The 16,640-nt window shown below is 63.4% G+C and overlaps 1 protein-coding gene across 5 annotated transcripts in view; it reads left to right on the top strand.

Annotated features, from left to right (window-relative positions):
- The window catches only part of TMEM266 (transmembrane protein 266), a 47,307-nt gene that overhangs the window by 25,735 nt on the left and 4,932 nt on the right, over nt 1–16,640 (top strand). For 4 of the 5 annotated variants that reach the window (XM_054588746.1, XM_054588756.1, XM_054588773.1 and 1 more), the window contains 5 exons: nt 764–837; nt 2,941–2,997; nt 3,790–3,928; nt 5,967–6,082; nt 13,411–13,582. In XM_054588746.1, coding sequence (XP_054444721.1) covers nt 764–837; nt 2,941–2,997; nt 3,790–3,928; nt 5,967–6,082; nt 13,411–13,582 — 558 coding nt within the window. The remainder of the gene's footprint in view (nt 1–763; nt 838–2,940; nt 2,998–3,789; nt 3,929–5,966; nt 6,083–13,410; nt 13,583–16,640) is intronic. The other variant, XM_054588765.1, reaches the window with a different exon arrangement.

Raw genomic sequence — 16,640 nt, 5'->3', positions numbered from 1 at the left:
CGTCCTGGGCCCTGGCACCCTGCTTGGGGCCCGCCCCATGAATTGCGCCCTGGTTGGGTAGGAGGCCGGCTCTTGCAGTTCCCAGGGCCTCCCGGACGGGGTGCCTCTGCGGCAGGACGACAGGGGGAAGGCGGGTGGGACGCGCTGGCGTCTGGAAGGCCCGTGGAGCCGGAGCTGCTGGGGGCACAGCAGGCCCAACCCCATGCTCGGCCGCCTGGCGAGGCTGGCGTCCCCGCCGGCCCCCCAGTCCCCGCGCCCCGCGCCTGTCCTCACCCCAGCATGTTCTCCGGGACGCCCCGGCCAACGCCACCACATCCGCCACTCCGTTTTCAGAATGAGAAGTCGAAGTGCGCCTGCCTCAGTCCCCACGTGTGCACGGGCCACCATGGGCATTTCTGACAGCTCACCCGCACGGGACAGGCCACCCCAGGTCCGAGAGCCCGATGTGTCCCTGAGGCCCTCGGGCGCGTTCCTTCCCAGTCAGGACCCGGCCCATCGAGGCCGAAGGGCTGAGCCAGAGCGCGGAGGCGCGCCCCTCGGCCTCTCATGGGGGTGGGGCGGTGGAGACAGACAAGCAGGGAGCCCCACCCACGCAGCTCCCGCCACCTCCTCCCCGGCCACCCCGGGGCCTCTGGCCCGGCCCCACCCACACCCGACTGTCCACGCAGGTGCCGCCCCCAGAGGCAGGTCCAGCCGGGGCCCCTCTCCCCGCGCGTCCGGGTCCTCGCTCCTGAGGGTGACGCCGCTGTTGTGTTTGTTGCAGTCTCCGGTGCATCCCAGTTTGCCGGTGTGATTCACTGGGTCAGCCTGGTCACCCTCTCCGTGTTCTTCTCAGAGGTGGGTGCGCACGGGGCCCTGCGACCTGCTCTGTGGGGCAGCTCCTGCGCTGGGGAGGCCAGGCTCCCGCCTCCAGACACTGACCAGGGCCAGGCCCTCTGCGCGCCCTCGCGGCTGCGGGAGGGGGACACAGGCAGGGAGCGAGCTCTGCGCGCCGCCGTCCCAGGGGAGCGGCCTCGGCCCCGCCAGGGTGTCCCCGCGGCTGAGCAGGTGCTGTGCGGGCGGGCGGGCGGGCGGGCTGTGTCCCCGAGGGAGGTCGGGCTGACAGGGAGGTCACTGAGGGAGAGCAGGCGGCTCCTGTGGCCAGTGGGGAGCATGTGGGGGTCAGAGGCCGGAGGCGGGGAGAGCGGCGCCGTGCGCTGCAGGCCTGTCGCTCAGGGCTGGAAGGGCAGAGCCCCAGGGCTAGGCAGAGGGCTGGACTGGGTGCCGTGGGGCTCCTGGGTCTGGCTGGCCAAGTGCCCTGCCGCCTCAGTGGGAGCCGAAGGGCAGGCGTCGGGGGTCGGGGAGTGTGGGCGCCCCTGCCCTTTCTGGTTGGCAGGTAAAGCCCATGGCTGATCTGACATGTGAGGCAAGCGGGAAAGCTCCGGGCGCTGGCTTCTGTGGGAGCAGGTGGCCCGGGGGGGCTGAGGCGGGGAGCCAGGACCCCAGCCCAGCAGAGCCGAGGGCTGAAACGGGAGGCGCAGGGTCCCAAGGAGTCCAGTCCTGGGCCCTGGCGGGGCCCCTTGGGCTCCGTCCAATGGCGCCCGTGCTCGACCCCCCGCCTCTGGCCCCCACGGCTCTGTTTCTCTGTTTCTGTCGCTGGGCTGGGGTGAGTCGGGAGAGCGGCACGTTCTCCTCCGGCCACAGGTCCTACAGCCGTGAAACGGCAGGCGAGCCCAGGCCTGTGGGTCCCACTCGGGGCAGATCCCGGGACTGTCCGAGCAGCCCCCTGAGACCATTGTCCCCGAGGGGCCTTGTCCTCCCGCACCGTGCCTGCTCCCAGACCGCTGCCCCACGGGGGTCCTGCCCTCTGGGCCCCTCACCTCCTTCCCTGCCGTCCCGCCACCAACACCTGGGCCGCAGGCAGGTGTCCCCCTTGGGAGCCGTGCCACGTGTCTGTGGCTGCCGACGTGTGCCGAGGTTCTTCCCACGGTCCCTCTGCGTGGGTTGTGTTGGCTTTGCGGTTTATCACCCGGTGTTCGTTTGGCCTTCCCTGCCTGTCTTGCTGAGACGAGCCACTTGAACCCCACACGCCCTGAGGGGCAGGGCGGGGTGCAGCCGTGGGGGGAGGCGCACCCTGTCCTGCAGGGGCGGAGGGGCCGGTACGTGGGGACCCGCGTCTGCGGAGTGGCCGGGAGCAGCCTCACAGGCACCCCCTCCCGCCCCGCCGAGGGTTTGAGGGCGAGGGAGGGGGTGTGTGCTGCTCACAGTGACAGGGACCCCTCTACGGGGAGGGGCTGGGACTGCTGCTCCGCGGGGGGGGGGCGGCGTTCCCGGACTTGGAGGGGCACTGTGGGGACAGGCCCTGAGCCTGCGGGTGGCCGTGGAGCCGAGGCCAGAAGGACGGAAAGGCCTTCCCCGGGTTGAGAGCGGGAAAGGGCCTGCTGGTCAGCCCGAGGGCCGGCTGCCGGGACAGGAACGCCGGGCAGGGCTCCTGTCTCTTCTGGCAGGACCGGTTGGGTATGTCGGTGACACCAACGTGGTGGCTTGGGGCTGGTGGGGCCCCAGCAGGCTCTGTCTTGCTGCCCAGCCCCCTAACAGGAGGTGCCCCGGCCCCACCGCGACGCACCCGCAGCCCGGTGTTCGGGGAGGGCGGGGGAGCCCGGCCCGCGATGGTGGGTGGACGCGGGAGGGCGGGGAGGTGTCACCGAAGCCAACGCTGTTGGATAAGAAGGGAAGAGGGGGGTTGCGGGCAGGCTGCCCTGCCGGAGGCTGGAGGTCGAGGCGAAAGAAGGAGCTGGCGCGTTTGTCGATGTGCCAGCGGCGTGACCGGGGCCGGAGTGCCATTCCCAGGACCGGGGGCCCAGTCCGCGGGCGCTCAGCGGGGGTGGGGGGACGGTCTCCCCATTGGGCGAGGCTGCGGCCCGGAGCCGCCTCACTTCCTGTGTCGCTTGCTCTCCTCAGACGGTTCTCCGGATTGTGGTGCTTGGGATCTGGGATTACATCGAGAACAAAATCGAGGTAAAGACCAAGGCCCACCGCCCCACGCCACCCGCGCTGGCTGCTGGGACGTCACCGTGCCCGCACCCCGGGTCGGGACCCAGGGAAAAGGCCACTCCTTCCCACGTGGAGGCAGGGGCCCCAGTGTGGGGTGCGAAGGGAAGGGAGACCGAGGACGTTCCTAGTGAAGGGACGTCTAATCAGTCCACTGAAGTTCTTGGGTCATTTTAGAAAGCCTTTGAAATGTCTTACAAAACAAATACGTGTGTTTTGAAAAGGCCCTTTTGGGGGAGGGCTGAGCTGGAACGGGGCTTCTGAGCTGGTTTCTCCAACCAAAGCCCCTGCTCTGCCTCGTGAGTGGGGTGAAAGGGGTGCTGGGCGGCGGGGGGAGGCGGGGAGGCCTCAGGAAGGCCAGGCTGGAGCCGCAGCTGGCGGGTCAGGGCCTGGCACCCCGTCCCAGCGCTGCCGCCCCGCAGACAGAGCTGAGAGGCAGGCTCCGGGTCCTGCTACCCAGGGGGACCTGCAGGGCTCAGGGGGCTTGTCCCCACCCTGAGAAGGGACAAGATGCTGGAAGCAGACTCTCGGGAAAGAGGCTTGGCACAGCCCGAGGCCGTGGGAACCAAGAACGAGAAGGGCGGAGGTCAGAGGGGGAAGTGAGCGCCGGAGCACCTCTGGTGGGGAGCGGGGGACAGCCAGGGACAGGGGCCTTTTAATGGATGGACAGGAGGAGGCGTTGGCCAGACGCACGTGCTGGGCAGACTCTGGTTGGGGACACAAGGACGGCCCATGGCACTGAAACCCGCTCTCCGCCAGGTGTTTGACGGGGCGGTGATCATTCTGTCCCTGGCCCCGATGGTGGCGTCCACTGTGGCCAACGGGCCCCGGAGCCCCTGGGACGCCATCAGCCTCATCATCCTGCTCCGCATCTGGCGGGTGAAGAGGGTCATTGACGGTGAGTGAGTGGACGGAAGGGCTTGGCTGGGCGGCAAGGTGACAGGCGGCCGCCCCAGAAACCCGGGCTCTCTGGGGGGACGACAGAGACCTCGTGATGGGGCGCGGGCAGCGCCGGCCACGTCAGGGGTGGGGGCGGGGACCCCGCGGGAGAGGACCAAGCCTGCTGCTGCTCATTCAGTGTCAGCTGATCGGGGACTGTGCGCACACTGCCCGGAAGTCCCACAAAGACGCTGGAGTTCGGAGGTCACACACGGTTCTGACAAAACTCTCTTGTTTGCCCTTCACCTGACAGCCAATAGTGGGGCCTGATGTTGGAAAGACAAGCTGTTCACAGCTCGATGCCCCCACGGGCTCCCTCTGGCTTTGCCGAGGCCACGGGTCGAGGTGTTGCTCCCGCAGGGTCTGGCTCTGTGTCCACCAAGGACAAGCAGGGTGTCCCCAAGCCTGTTGGCTTAGGAATAGCCAGTGTGTTTGAGAGCAGCCGGCCTGGGAGGGGCTTCAGCTCTGGCCTCCACCAGCTCTAGTGACACATGTCCCCCTCTGGGTCCCCTCTCCCAGGCCCGTGCTGCCCGCTCGTGGCCTGCACTGCCACCAAGCAGAGGCGGCCGCCCTCCCCGCACCGAGCCACCTCCGCCGGCCGCTGGTTGCTGAACTGATTTCTCTTCCCTGCAGCAGCCGGAGAACATGTGGAGGTTGGGAGGCTGAGGGCAGAAAGGGGACATGGTGTGAAGGAAGACCTGGAGAGTTCTAGAATAAACTCCGTGCCAGAGAGATGAGAGGACACTGAAGGGCAGAGGCCAGGCTCCGGTCAGGAGTTGGTGCCGAGGCTTCTGCAGGGCCCAGAGGACTTCCTGGGGAAGGGCCCCTGGGCCTCTGCAGGCTGAGAAAGTGTGGGCCCCTCCCGCCCCAGAGTCCCCGCTCCCTGCTCTGGGCTCAGTGTGCCTCCGTTACGGTGATCAACAGAGACCTAGAGCAGCAGTGACTCCAAATGCCGGCTTCTGTCTCTCCCGACAAGCCTGCAGCAGGCCACTGACACAGTGCTGTCTGTGGTCAGGCTCCCAGGCCCCCTGTCCGCTTGCCCTGGGGCCCAGGAGGGCTGCTGCAGTGCCAGCCATCACAGCTGCATCTCAGCCACAGGAAGCAGAAAGGGAGGAGCAGGAAAACCCCAGCGGCCTTTGTAAAAAATACTGAGATACAGTTCGCACACTGTAAAACTTACTGTTTGAAGCGCACAGTTCAGTAGTTCTTAGTGTATTCATTAGAGTGGTGGAAACATCACCAAAATCTACGTTCAGAGCATTTTCATCAGTCAAAAAAAATCCAGCCCCACACCCATTCGAAGCCCCCTCCCCCCGCCATTCTTTGCCCCCCACACTGAGGCCTGGGCAACCACCAATTTACTTCCTGGCTCGTACATTTGCCTTCTGGACATTTCACGTGAGTGGGATCGGGACTCGCGGTCTGGCTTCCTCTTGGCGTGTTGTTTTTGAGGGCGATCGTGTGGCCGCGGTGGCCGCGGTGGCCTCACTTGCTTCCCTTCCTTTGCTGAGTGGCCCACAGGGGCTGGACAGGCCACGTTTCGTCTGTGATCTAACGATGGACATTCAGGTTGCTGACACTTTGGCTGCTGCGAACGTGCATGTACACGATTTTGTGTGCACACACGCTTCCATCTCTTAGGTGCCTAGCAGTGGGACTGCTGTTCGGGGTCACTGTTGTTTAGCATTTTGAAGAACAACCAGAGTGTTTGCCAAGGTGGACGCCGCATTCGACACGCCCTCGCCAGCCCCACCTGGCGGCCTTCGGCGGCACCCGCACCCGCACCCCGTTGTGCAGTGTGTGCCTTGTGGCTGCAGCGGGGGCTGCAACCTGGAGTCCCCAGTCCCAGTTTGAGGGATTTGTCACTGTGGCAAAGGAGGGAGTGGGGAGGGGTCGCCTTGGGCCGGGGGCTGCATGTGGGCCCCGCGCTGCCGTGACCTGAGCCCGGCGGAGTCCCCAGCACGGCCCGGCATTCACGGGCCGTCTGCATCTTGCAGCCTACGTCCTGCCTGTGAAGGTGGAAATGGAGGTGGTCGTCCAGCAGTATGAGAAGGCCAAGGCCATCCAGGATGAGCAGCTGGAGAGGCTGACGCAGATCTGCCAGGAGCAGGGGGTAAGCAACGGCCACGTCCGCTTCTGTCCGTTTCTGTCGGGTTCTGCCCAGGGCTCAGGGTCGAAACCCACAGGGGCCCCGGGGCCGAGGCCTCCTGCAGCCCCTCGAGGCCCCATGCGGGGTGCTCTGCGGTGCCCCTCGACCAGCCAGGCCGCCTTTCCTCGCCACGGGCCGGCCGGCTCTGCAGCCTCCACCGGGGCTGTGTCACCAGCTCACTTCACGAGTGTCTTTGGCACAGCCGTCTCTGAGGCAGGGGTTCAATTCTGTCTGCTGAGGCTGCTGGGCGGCCCACCCCCACGGTTTCCACTGTGGCCCCCTCCCAAGCTCCCGGGGACCCCACATTCCTGGTTCAAGACCCCCTCACATGGGGCCTCCTTCATGGGGGTCTCGGCCACAGAGATTTCTGCACAGGAAGGAGCCAATAAATAAAGACGGGTTCCCCCCAGGTAGGCACATCTGGAAAAGAGATGAACAGAAACAAACCACTTTAATTTAAAAAGCATCTGAAGCCTGTCAGATGACTGGAGCCTCAGGGGGCCCGGGAAGCCAGGGGGGCGGTCTCTCAAGGCTCCGTGGTGCCCGCGCCACAGGCCGGATCGGCAGACGCTGCCTTTACAGCTGTGTTTTAAGATCAGATTTGAGACGTGATGGGGCAACAAACACCCGCCAGGAACTGAGAGGGCAGCTCCGGGATCATCAGGGGCGGCCAGCGGCTCGGAGGGAATGGCGCTGGGATGGCTCAGAACAGGCTTCGGGGACAGACAGTGTGCGAAGCCTGCGAAGGCTGCAGAGCCAGAGCTGACGCTTCCTCTTGGAGCTCAAGCCGCAGGCGGCCCCGCGGGTGTGGGTGCCAATGGGGCCTCGGTGGGGCTTGGTTCTCCTCTTCTGAACACGGGACGGCTCAGCCTGAAGCCTGGCACATGACACGTGATGACACAGGAGAGCTGACCCTAGGCAGCCCGCCCCCCACAGCCCCACACGGCCATTTTACAGAGAAGAGACGGGAGGACTGGGGACTTGCCCGAGAGCGCACGGCTCACTGAGGGCATTTAGGGGCAGGACAGAGCCGGGGCGTCCCTGCGAGCCCCGGTGTCCCGGCCCCGTCGCTCAGGGCAGGTTCCACGTCCCCCGGCACCCGGGTTGCACCCCAGCGCTCAGGGGAGCCCGCGCGCGCACGCCGCTCCGCCACGGGCACCAGCACCGAGCGAGTCCCACCGCAGCCCCTTCTGGCCGCCCCCCCTCCCCGCCCCCCACGCGGTGTGTCCGCCGTGCGCGCGCCAGACCCTCAGATGCGTTTGTATATTTTCCCAAACGTCACTCCTCTGTGCTCTTTTTAAAATACAGTTTATTTTTTAGACGAGTGTTAGATTTCTAGAAAAACTGTGGAGATAGTTCCCTTATCAGAACCCGCCCCCCCCTCCCCCGTGCGGCCTTCCCTGTGATAACGTCTTACTTAAGATTCGCACATTCGTTACAGTCAGTGACCCAGTGCCGGCATCGGCTTCCTAAAGTCCGTGTGTCGTTCGGAGCTGCTCCGTGTGTATCCGGTGCCCTTCATTACGTGTCGCCCCCATGGGCGCCCCGGCTCCTCTTGTCTGTAAAAGGTGCTCAGACCGCCCTGGTTTTCGATGACCTCGACAGTTTGCAGGGCCAGGCTGCGTGTGGCAGGCTGCCCCTCTGCTGGATCTGTCTGATGTTTCTCACGGTTCGATTGCAGTCACGGGCGGTGAGGGGCCCTCCTTATCACACACCGTGGGCCGTGACGGTGGCCGCCGGCGGGGGCGTTTGCCAGCTCTCTCGGCTGTGCCGGCGCTGTTTCCCTGCCTCCCTTCTCTCAGGAAGCTGAGGTTGCTTCCTCCCGCGACCCTGGAAACTCGGGCCATGTGGTGGCGTGCCCGGGCCCCACGTCCTGGGAGTTCTCTCCCTCAACCCAGGGGACAGAGGGGGGAGGGCCAGGCCCAACACGGCGACAGCGCATCTGCCACTGCTTGGGGGGCGGGCTCAGGGGCGCAGTCGCACGGGCGGGGGGGTGCCAGGCGTTGGCCGAAGTGGGCTGTGTGCCCCCGAAGAGAACTGTCCCCGGTGCAGTTACGTTGTGGGTCCCCCCTGCATCTAGGGGATCGCCTGGACCCCCACGGTAGGCACCCCAGGGAGGCAGGCGGTGGCGGGGGTCCTGCCGCCCCGGGTCAGGGACCGGCCCGTCTGCTCCACGCGCAGGCCTTGCTGCGGACGCCTGGCACCAGGAGAAATGCTGCCACGGACGGCTCGCCTTCGAGGCTCGGCCTCCCTGGGCCGGAACCAGCAGGACGGGGGCTCTCCCTGGGTGCTGGGGCAACGCTTGGTGCCGGCTCATTACAGAGAGCCCCCCTTTTCCTGCAGACGCCGCGAGGGCCCAGCTCAGCACAGCTGCCTTCATCACCTTGGTTATTCAAGATCCTCACTGTGAAATGTCAAGTGTTTTTTTAAACTTTACACGGGGGGGAAGTGATCTGTGCAGCAGCTGATAGCTTTAATGACAAACCTATTTGGCTGATAAAATTAGCCATCGGAGGATTAACTTGTTATCCTTTTGCCATAATTTTAATTTATGGCAACTACCAGTCCTCTTCCCAGTGGGTGGCAAGAGGCCACGGTCCCCTTGGGCGGCCCCCGGCCCCTGTGTCATTCGTGTGTGACCGTCTCCTGAGCTCTGTTGTTACCAGCAGTGGCAAGACTAATGGAAATAAACGTTGGACGCCCTCCGCGCAGCAGATGGGTTTGAAGGCAGGGCCGTCTGGGCAGCACTAAGGGGGTGGGAGGAAATCATTGCTGTTGCATTAGAGCCCATCGAGCTCTGGCTGGAGTGCAGATCGATCGGCCAGGGCCCTGCCCCGCACACCGGGCCCTCAAAGGCGAGCCGCGCGGTGCCGCCCCGCCGCACCCAGCATCCGGCCCTGCCCAGGGGAAGGGCGCCCGCCTTCCGTAATGCGCCCCTGGGCTGCCCTGTGGAGCTGGCGTGCCTTAGGAATGCTCAGCTGACGCCACTGTGCATTAAGGAGGGCAGAGGCGGGGAAATTCTTCATTTTGTCCTCAAGGACCCCAAGCCGCCCCGCCCCCCCCCACCTTCCCTTCGAGGCCCAGGTCCTGCAGAGCCGGGTGTGGGGGGTGCTTCTCGCGTGGTTTTTGGGGGTCTGACGACTGGGTGTCTAGATGTGGGGTCTTTGTATTTATCCTGCTTAGGATTCTCTGAGTTTCTGGAATTCCTGGGCTGATGTTTTTCATTAGATTTGGAAAGTTCTTGGCCAGGGTTTCTTTACTCACGGCTTCTGTGCCCCCTTCCTCCTCCCGGCGCTTGCACTGCGCCTCTCATCTCTCACCGGATTCTGCCCCCCGTCCGCCCGGGTTCTTGTCCTGGGTTTTACATCCTTCTGCGGACCCGTCCTCTGGTCCAGGATAGGTTTCCCGTGTTGTCCACTGAGGTTCCAAATGTTTCATTTGATCCCTTTTCTAGGTTCTGTATCTCCACGGAAATGCTACCTCCATTTTATCCATCTTTCCCCCTCTTTCTCTAACATGTTAATCACAATTATTTCAAAGTACTTGCTAACACAAATATTTGCACAGGGCAGCTTCTATTACCTGCTTATGTCTCAATAACATCACTTTTTCCTGCTTATGTCCATGAATAAAATTCTTCTTGTGGCAACACCTTGTGGAGGTTGCGTATTCGAGGTTCTGGATTATGTGATCCTGCTCTACAGGGGCAGCCCTTGGGGACTGGGGCGTGTCAGCAGGGAATGGGGTAGCCCTGGCTTCGTCTCCGCCCACCTAGGGCCCGGGAGCCGGCACCACTTGTCGCAGACTCAGAACTCAGCTAGTCCGGGGGCCTTCCCCACCACACCGAGGAGCTGAGGCCCAGAGGAAACAGACTGAGCTGAAGTCGGAGCGGGGAGGGGCGTTGGGCCAAGACCTCGGGCGCCTGCCTCCAGCCCTTGCTTTCCCCCATGGGAGAAGGTGGGGGCTCCTGCTCTTCCGGGCCCTGCTGCCGTCAGGCACCCTGTGTTCTGCGTGAGCTGAGTCACTGTCCTCTCCCCCAGAAGGTGCAGGTTCCCTGATATGGGTCTGTGGCCCTTTGTAACACACCGCGTGGCCTTGGCCCTCGCCTGTCCACTGCACCGATGTCTCCTTGCCACCGCGGGGCCTCAGGTCACACATGTGACCACGAGGCCCTGCTCACCCGGGGCCCGTTGACAGCCCGTCGGGGCCCTGGGGAAGCACTGTGGCCACGGCCGGTATCAGGAGCTGGTGCTGGGGGTCCCTGCGAGAACATCCTGACCGCCCGTGGCCACAGATGAGGGCCACTGAGCCCAGCGGCAGGTCCCCAGGGGAGGGGCCCACACACCCAGCCATGCCACGCACGGTATGGGTGAAACCTGTAAAATTAGGTCCCCAGCGCAGGTGGCCCTCCGCCCGCCCGCATTGCGGCCCATGCCCTGGGGACACTCTGACCTCCTGATCGGTCCCCTAATCTCGTCGCCACTGTCCCCGCCCTGGGCCGCAGCCCGCTCCGCTCCGTCGTCCGCCCTTGCCCTCCAGTCTGCGCTCTGCTGCTCTCAGCACCGTGCTTTCCCGAGGCCGCCGCCCCCGGCCCGGCGCCACCACCTTTCACGTAAAAGACGCCGGTGGTCGCTCGCTGCTCTGTGACCGAAGGCGGATGTCCTTGAAGCACCGTCCCACGGCGACCAGGCGCGGCCCCAGGAGGATTCTCACAGCAGGGTGTTCCTGCAGCCTCCCTGGGCCCCCCCAGGGCCACTTCCCAACTGGGAGAGGTGTTTTCATTCCAAAACGTGCAGCAGATTTTTAACACAGCTCCCGCAGTGCTTCACCTGACCCCTGGGGCGGGGGCGGGGGAGGAGGGCGGGAGAACACCCCCCACCGCCGCCCACCAGGGCTCCACTGCCGTGCCCGTGTGCACACGTGTGGGCTGCGGGCTGGGCAGGCGCTGGCCTCTGGCTGTCTGGTCTGAATCCCAGTGGGACACTCATGGGCAGCTCAGGATCGATGGCCAGTTATCAATAATGCATCAGGGCAGAGTGGCCTGGGAGGCCATTAGCTGGGCCTGCCGCGGGGATGAGCGGCCTCAGAAGAGCTGGCTGGGCACGTGCGGGGCGAGTTCCGATCCCCCGGGGCAGGAGGGGCCGCCGCCCCGGCCGAGCCGCGGAGTTGCCTGCGGCCTCTGCGACCTGAGACCTCGCGGCCAGGAGGTGGCCGGAGCCCGGCCGCTCCGCAGGCCGCCCCAGAGCGAGCAGCCCCAGCTCCCCACGCTTCGAGGCCGGTGGCCCCGTGGGAGGGCTGGGTTGTGGCGGGGCAGAGCCTCAGCGGCGTCTGAGGACAGAGCTAGAAGGCAGCCTGCGGCCAGGGTCGGGGCTCGGGTGTCGCCGCACGCAGCTCCGGGTCCGGGCGTGTGGCTGGGGCAGAGTCCGCCCTGGGGGGCACAGGGGCAGGGCGAGCCCGGCCTCTCGCTGGCCGGCGCGGGCCAGCGGTGCCCATTCCTTCCACATTCTGCCCACCCTGTGGGTGGCTTGAAGTTGACCGTGGTGGGCGCATCTACACCGGAGAGGGGCCTTTTTTTAAAGACAAACATCTGAGCTCCTTACCCAAGTGGCACTGACATAGCAGTAAAGGAAAAGATCAAACACGTAAGAATTAAGAAACTGTGTGTGGAAACCAAGTCCAGGACAAAGAGGCGTCAGTGCCCTGGGGGGCGGGGGGGGGAGAAGGGAGCGGGGATGGGGGGGGGGGGGGCGTGCGCCCCGCAGGTGGAGGAGCATTTGCACCTGAACTGCCTGCGGAAACACGTGCGGAACGCAGCGAAGCTCCTCCCCTCGTCGCCCTTGAGGCCGTGTGCGTGCGTGTGCGTGCGTGTGCGTGCGTGTGCGTGCGTGTGCGTGCGTGTGCGTGCGTGCGCGTGCGTGCGCGTGGAGGGGGTGGGTGTGAACCTGAGCGCAGGGGAAGGGTGAGCTAAATGCGCACTTAATACTGGAACCCCCGGGCCCCTCCGAAGTCCTGCAAGGCCAGGGGCCCCCCAACCCCGCCCCGCCCCGCCCCGCGCCCGCAGCCGCCGGAGGAGCCCCGGGCACGTCCTCAGCGGAGGCCGAGCCGCAGGGCTCTGTAGGCGGGCGCTGGGTTAGGCAGAGGCCCGGGGAAAGGGGCAGAGCTGAAAATGAGGAGGAAGGGAAGGTCTTTGCGCTCACGTGGGCCCCTCTGCGCCCGCTCGCGCCCTGCTCCCAGGACAGAGGCAGCCAGGTGTCCCCACGCAGCAGGCGGACAAGCCGCCGGGGCGCCCCGTGGTCCCAGGCACAGCAGCTGGGCAGGGAGGCTGCCCCGCCGAGTGTTAGTGAAGCTCTAGTGGATCCTTTCACTATCAAAAGAAACTCGTTAAAATAAACAAACAGAAATATCCAAAGGTGCCTGGTGCCACGCTGAGAGCTCTAACAGGCCGGTGTGACCGGGTGCCGGGTGGCTGCCGCAGGCGGGGAGCCGGCCGGCGATCTGGGCGCAGGGGCCACAGGTGGACCCAGCCCAGGCCTGACGTGGTGCGGGAACCACGGGGAGGGCCGTGTTGTGAGGGCTGCGTAGCCTGGGTTTCCTCCCAACCGAGATGCGTGGACAAGGGGGGACACGAGGGTCCCCGGGCTCCTGGGGGAGAGGCCGCAGCCGTCTAGGTGAGAGCTGGCGGTGGGCTGGACGGGGCAGGCAGGTGGGGGAGGGGAGGCCCAGAGCAAGGGAGGGGCCTGTGTGTTTGGCTCCAGCGAAGACGAGATGAAAACACCCGGAACAGGGTCAGGGACCGAGGAGGGGACACAGTCCTGCAGGGAGACCCCACCTGCCCCGGCCTTTGGGGGTTTGCGGGAGCTGGTGAGAAGCCTGCAGTGTGGCCCGGAGGCCGGGTTTCCCTGAGGCTGGCTGTGCGGCCGAGCCCCACGCTTGGGCTCTGGTTTGCGCAAGTGCGCATGGTCAGTGCAAACACCCAAACGGGCTTCGCTCTGACAAGTGCCACTGGGCTTCAGACCGGATCTCCCCGACTGCTCCCCGCAAAGTGTGGCTGTTGCCTCCCCCGCCTCACCGGGGCCTCAGGTGAGAGGAGACGCCCTTCACCACCTGGAGGAGCAGGCTCTTGTGTGGTTAGCGTTGTTGGGGGATTTAAAGGAGCGCCAGCCTAGCGCTTGGGTGCTCAGCTTCCCCGTGAGGACAGTGCCCCCCACAGCTGCCTCTGCCCGAAGCCTCCCGACGCCCCCAGCCAGGCCTGCTCAGCGTGGGCCCCCACTCACAACCCTCCCCTCCTGCAGTTTGAGATCCGGCAGCTGCGGGCGCACCTGGCGCAGCAGGACCTGGACCTGGCGGCGGAGCGCGAGGAGGCGCTGAGGGCCCCGCAGGTGCTCCGCCGGCCGCGCAGCCGCTACCACGTGGTGGAGGAGACGGCCACCGAGGGCTTCGTGGAGGAGCTGCAGCCCTCGCCAGGTGAGCCGCCCGCCGCCTGCCCCAGTCCCGTCGCGGGGAGCCCCTCGCCTGTGACCCCGCGGTCTGCACTCCGCGTCCTGGGTCCATAGCCCGCCTGGGCCTTGGTCCTGCTGCGAAATGGGAACATGCTGAGCCTCCCGGGAAGAACTCGGGGCAGGGGAGCCAGTCCCGCAGGCGGCCGGCGCTGCTGTGTAGTCATCACGGTGGGAGTCCCCTCCTGTGGTGGCACTGCCATGTCAGGTCCGGGCCCTGGCAGGGCTTGCGGAGGCTGTGTTCTGACGGGCTCAGGCCCAGCCCAGGGCCTCGGCAGCCAGGCCCGTGGATCTGCACCCACCTCAGAGGCCCGATGGCATCCTGGGAGCCTCGGCGCGGGTCCCTCTCGCAGGCCCTCCCCCCTGCCCTGACACGCAGCTGACGATGTCACTGGGCTGGCCGAAGAAGTCTGTATGGTTTTTTCCCATAAACTGAAAGACACATTTTTAAAATTTTCTCCAATAACTTTATTAATTCGGATATTTTGAGTACCTCGACTGTCCTTCGGTATTGGCTTCTGTTGGTAGAGGCCAGGGGTGCTGCTAAACACCTTCCAGTGCACAAGGCAGCCCCACGGCAGAGAAATGTTTGGCCGAAATGTCCATAGTGCCAAAAACCTTCGCAAACCACTTTTCACATGTTCGATCAGCCACACCACGCGTTCTCCATACACTGCACAAGTCTTTTATTGCGTTTCAGTCGCATTTTTACCTTTCTTGAAATAATACAGCGTAAGACGCCAAAAACATTGTGTATGTTCTTCCATCACCAGTATTAAATTGGCTGCACAGAAATTCACCAATTTTGGTAACGTTTTTAAAAAAAAAAATGCAAACTGATACGACAGCTGTTACAAGCTAACAAAATTGTTTTGAATGAAGTTAAAGACAACTAGGCACTACTAGAGCCATCATACAGAAAAATGTAACAAATTTTTGGCCAACCCAACGTCAGGTGGTGTTTTGTACCCCTGTGCAGAACTTTTCATTCCTCTGTGTTTGGTTGTAGCTTGGGTTTTTGAAAAGTCCATTTTTAAGTACAGTTTGCATACAGTATTAGCTTCAGATTGCAGTGCCATTATTCAGTATTTACATACCTTGCGAAGCGATCACCCCAGCAAGTCTAGTAACTACCTGTCACCATTAGTGCTTAGTACCTGGCCTGTGCGTCCTGGGCCGCACTGTGTGCCTGGAAGCCTGTGCCTCTTCATCCTTCCCCTGTGCATGCTCCCTTCTGCACCTCCTCATTTAGACACATTTTTGAAGCCTGTCCTTCCACCCTCCGTATTTTACCTTTGCTCCTATTTTCCATTTTTCGTCTTTCTGTGCTGCCTGACAATCCTCGACCTTCCGATTGACTAGACAGCAGTCAGGTCTGGCCGTCTGTTAAACCTGTACAGGAGTTTGTTTAGATAAGATTTTTTCTCTTTACACTGAATATTATTTTGTATTAGTTTCAGGCGTACAGCACAGAGGTTAGACAATCATGTGCTTTCCAAAGTGTCCCCTGATAGCTCACGTATTCTGGAGGTTTGCCCTGTTCTTTCATTTGGGACATGTTTCTTTTTCTCCTCACGGTGGCTGGCTTTCTGTGTTTGTGTGTGCCGGGTAGAGCTGCTACGTCTCCCGGGCTGGGTAGAGTGGCCTTGTGCAGTAGGGGTCTTGTGGGGGGCCCAGCGGTGCCGCCTGCCTGGTCGCCCGAGCTGGGCGTTCCAGGTGGACCCTCACGCTGATTGGCTGTGAGGACTGGCCCGGACAACAGTGGAATGACCATTGTACAGGGGCCGACTCCGCGGAGCAGTGGCTTTGGTGGGGCCCCGGTGCCAGGGGAGCCTCGAGTGTGTTTCCGGGGAGGTTTGTTGTGCTCAGGGGTGGTCTGAGGCTGGCCACCAGGTGTGCTGGTTCTGCGGTCCCTCAGGAGGTGGAGGCCAAAGGTCAGCTGCTGCCTCGCCCGGCACATGAAGGGGCCTGCAGCTGGTTGCTATTTGTGCCGAGCTTGGAGGTGCCCAGCAGAGGCTAAGCTGTAAACAGACCCTGCCTGCCCCTCGTGTGGAGCTGGGGGCTGTTCAGTGACAGGTGCAGGGCATGCTGCGGCCAGGTGCTGCTTGTTTGGGGGTTGTGGACCTTGGAGATTTTAGGAAAGTCTGCAGCATGAGCCATGACAAGCGGTTTGTGTGGGAAAGCCATGAAGTGTCTCGGGTGGGTTCGCAAGTTTGCCGGGACAGGGTCTCGGGATCACCAAGGCGGGGTGAACAGTTACCAGGTTGATCAAGACTCAGAAATGCTGTCCACCACAGGGGGAGGGCTCAGCAAAGGAACGGTGGCCTCTGCCAGCACTTTGGTCTGGGAGAAGGCTGCCCCCGAAGCCTCAATCCGAAGTTAGATAGTTCTTCCCCGTGTGTCCCCGATGCTTTCTGAGCTGCCGCCCCGGCGCTGGAGCTCAGAGTGAGTCCACCAGCGAATGAGCCTGTGTGTGGTGTCTTTATGATACACCTGGGAGTCCAGCAGCCTTTTCCACTCAGCCACAGTCTCGGCTGGTTTACACAGAACTTACGGAGGGGGCCCTCTGCTTCTGGCACTGGGACCCAGGGCTGAGGACCCAGGTGTGTGGCTGAAACTTGTTGCTCCTCAGCAGGGACCTCTACAGCTGAGGTATCCCTACTGATGGGTGGCCAGCCATCACGCATGGCTGTGGGACCAGCCCAGACCATGTGTCCATCCCTCGTGCGGCTCCCTCTGTGTGTCCTTAGTTATAGGAGTTCTGTTCACGTCGTCTTCAGCTGGTTCTCAACGATGGTGCTTCTGTAGCTTAGTTATAATTTAGATGTGGTTGTGGCAGATTAACGTACTCAACCATCGTTACCAGAAGCTCCTGTGTGCCTACTTTTAAGCCCCTGAACGCAAGTGAGTGTTTCTGGAACAGCACAGGTTCTGCAGTGCCGCCCTGTCTCTCCCTGGATCCTCAGCTCTCGACATAGCAGCATGGCCATTACTGTCCTTCAGCCAATGACCTCTGGACCCTGGAT

The sequence above is a fragment of the Pteronotus mesoamericanus genome, unplaced genomic scaffold, assembly GCF_021234165.1.
Source record: "Pteronotus mesoamericanus isolate MK-2021 breed Mesoamerican mustached bat unplaced genomic scaffold, CSHL_Meso_final contig_1242, whole genome shotgun sequence".
NCBI classification, from domain to species: Eukaryota; Metazoa; Chordata; class Mammalia; order Chiroptera; family Mormoopidae; genus Pteronotus; species Pteronotus mesoamericanus.
Note: the sequence above shows the minus strand (reverse complement) of the source record. Positions and strands in the feature narration are given on the sequence as shown.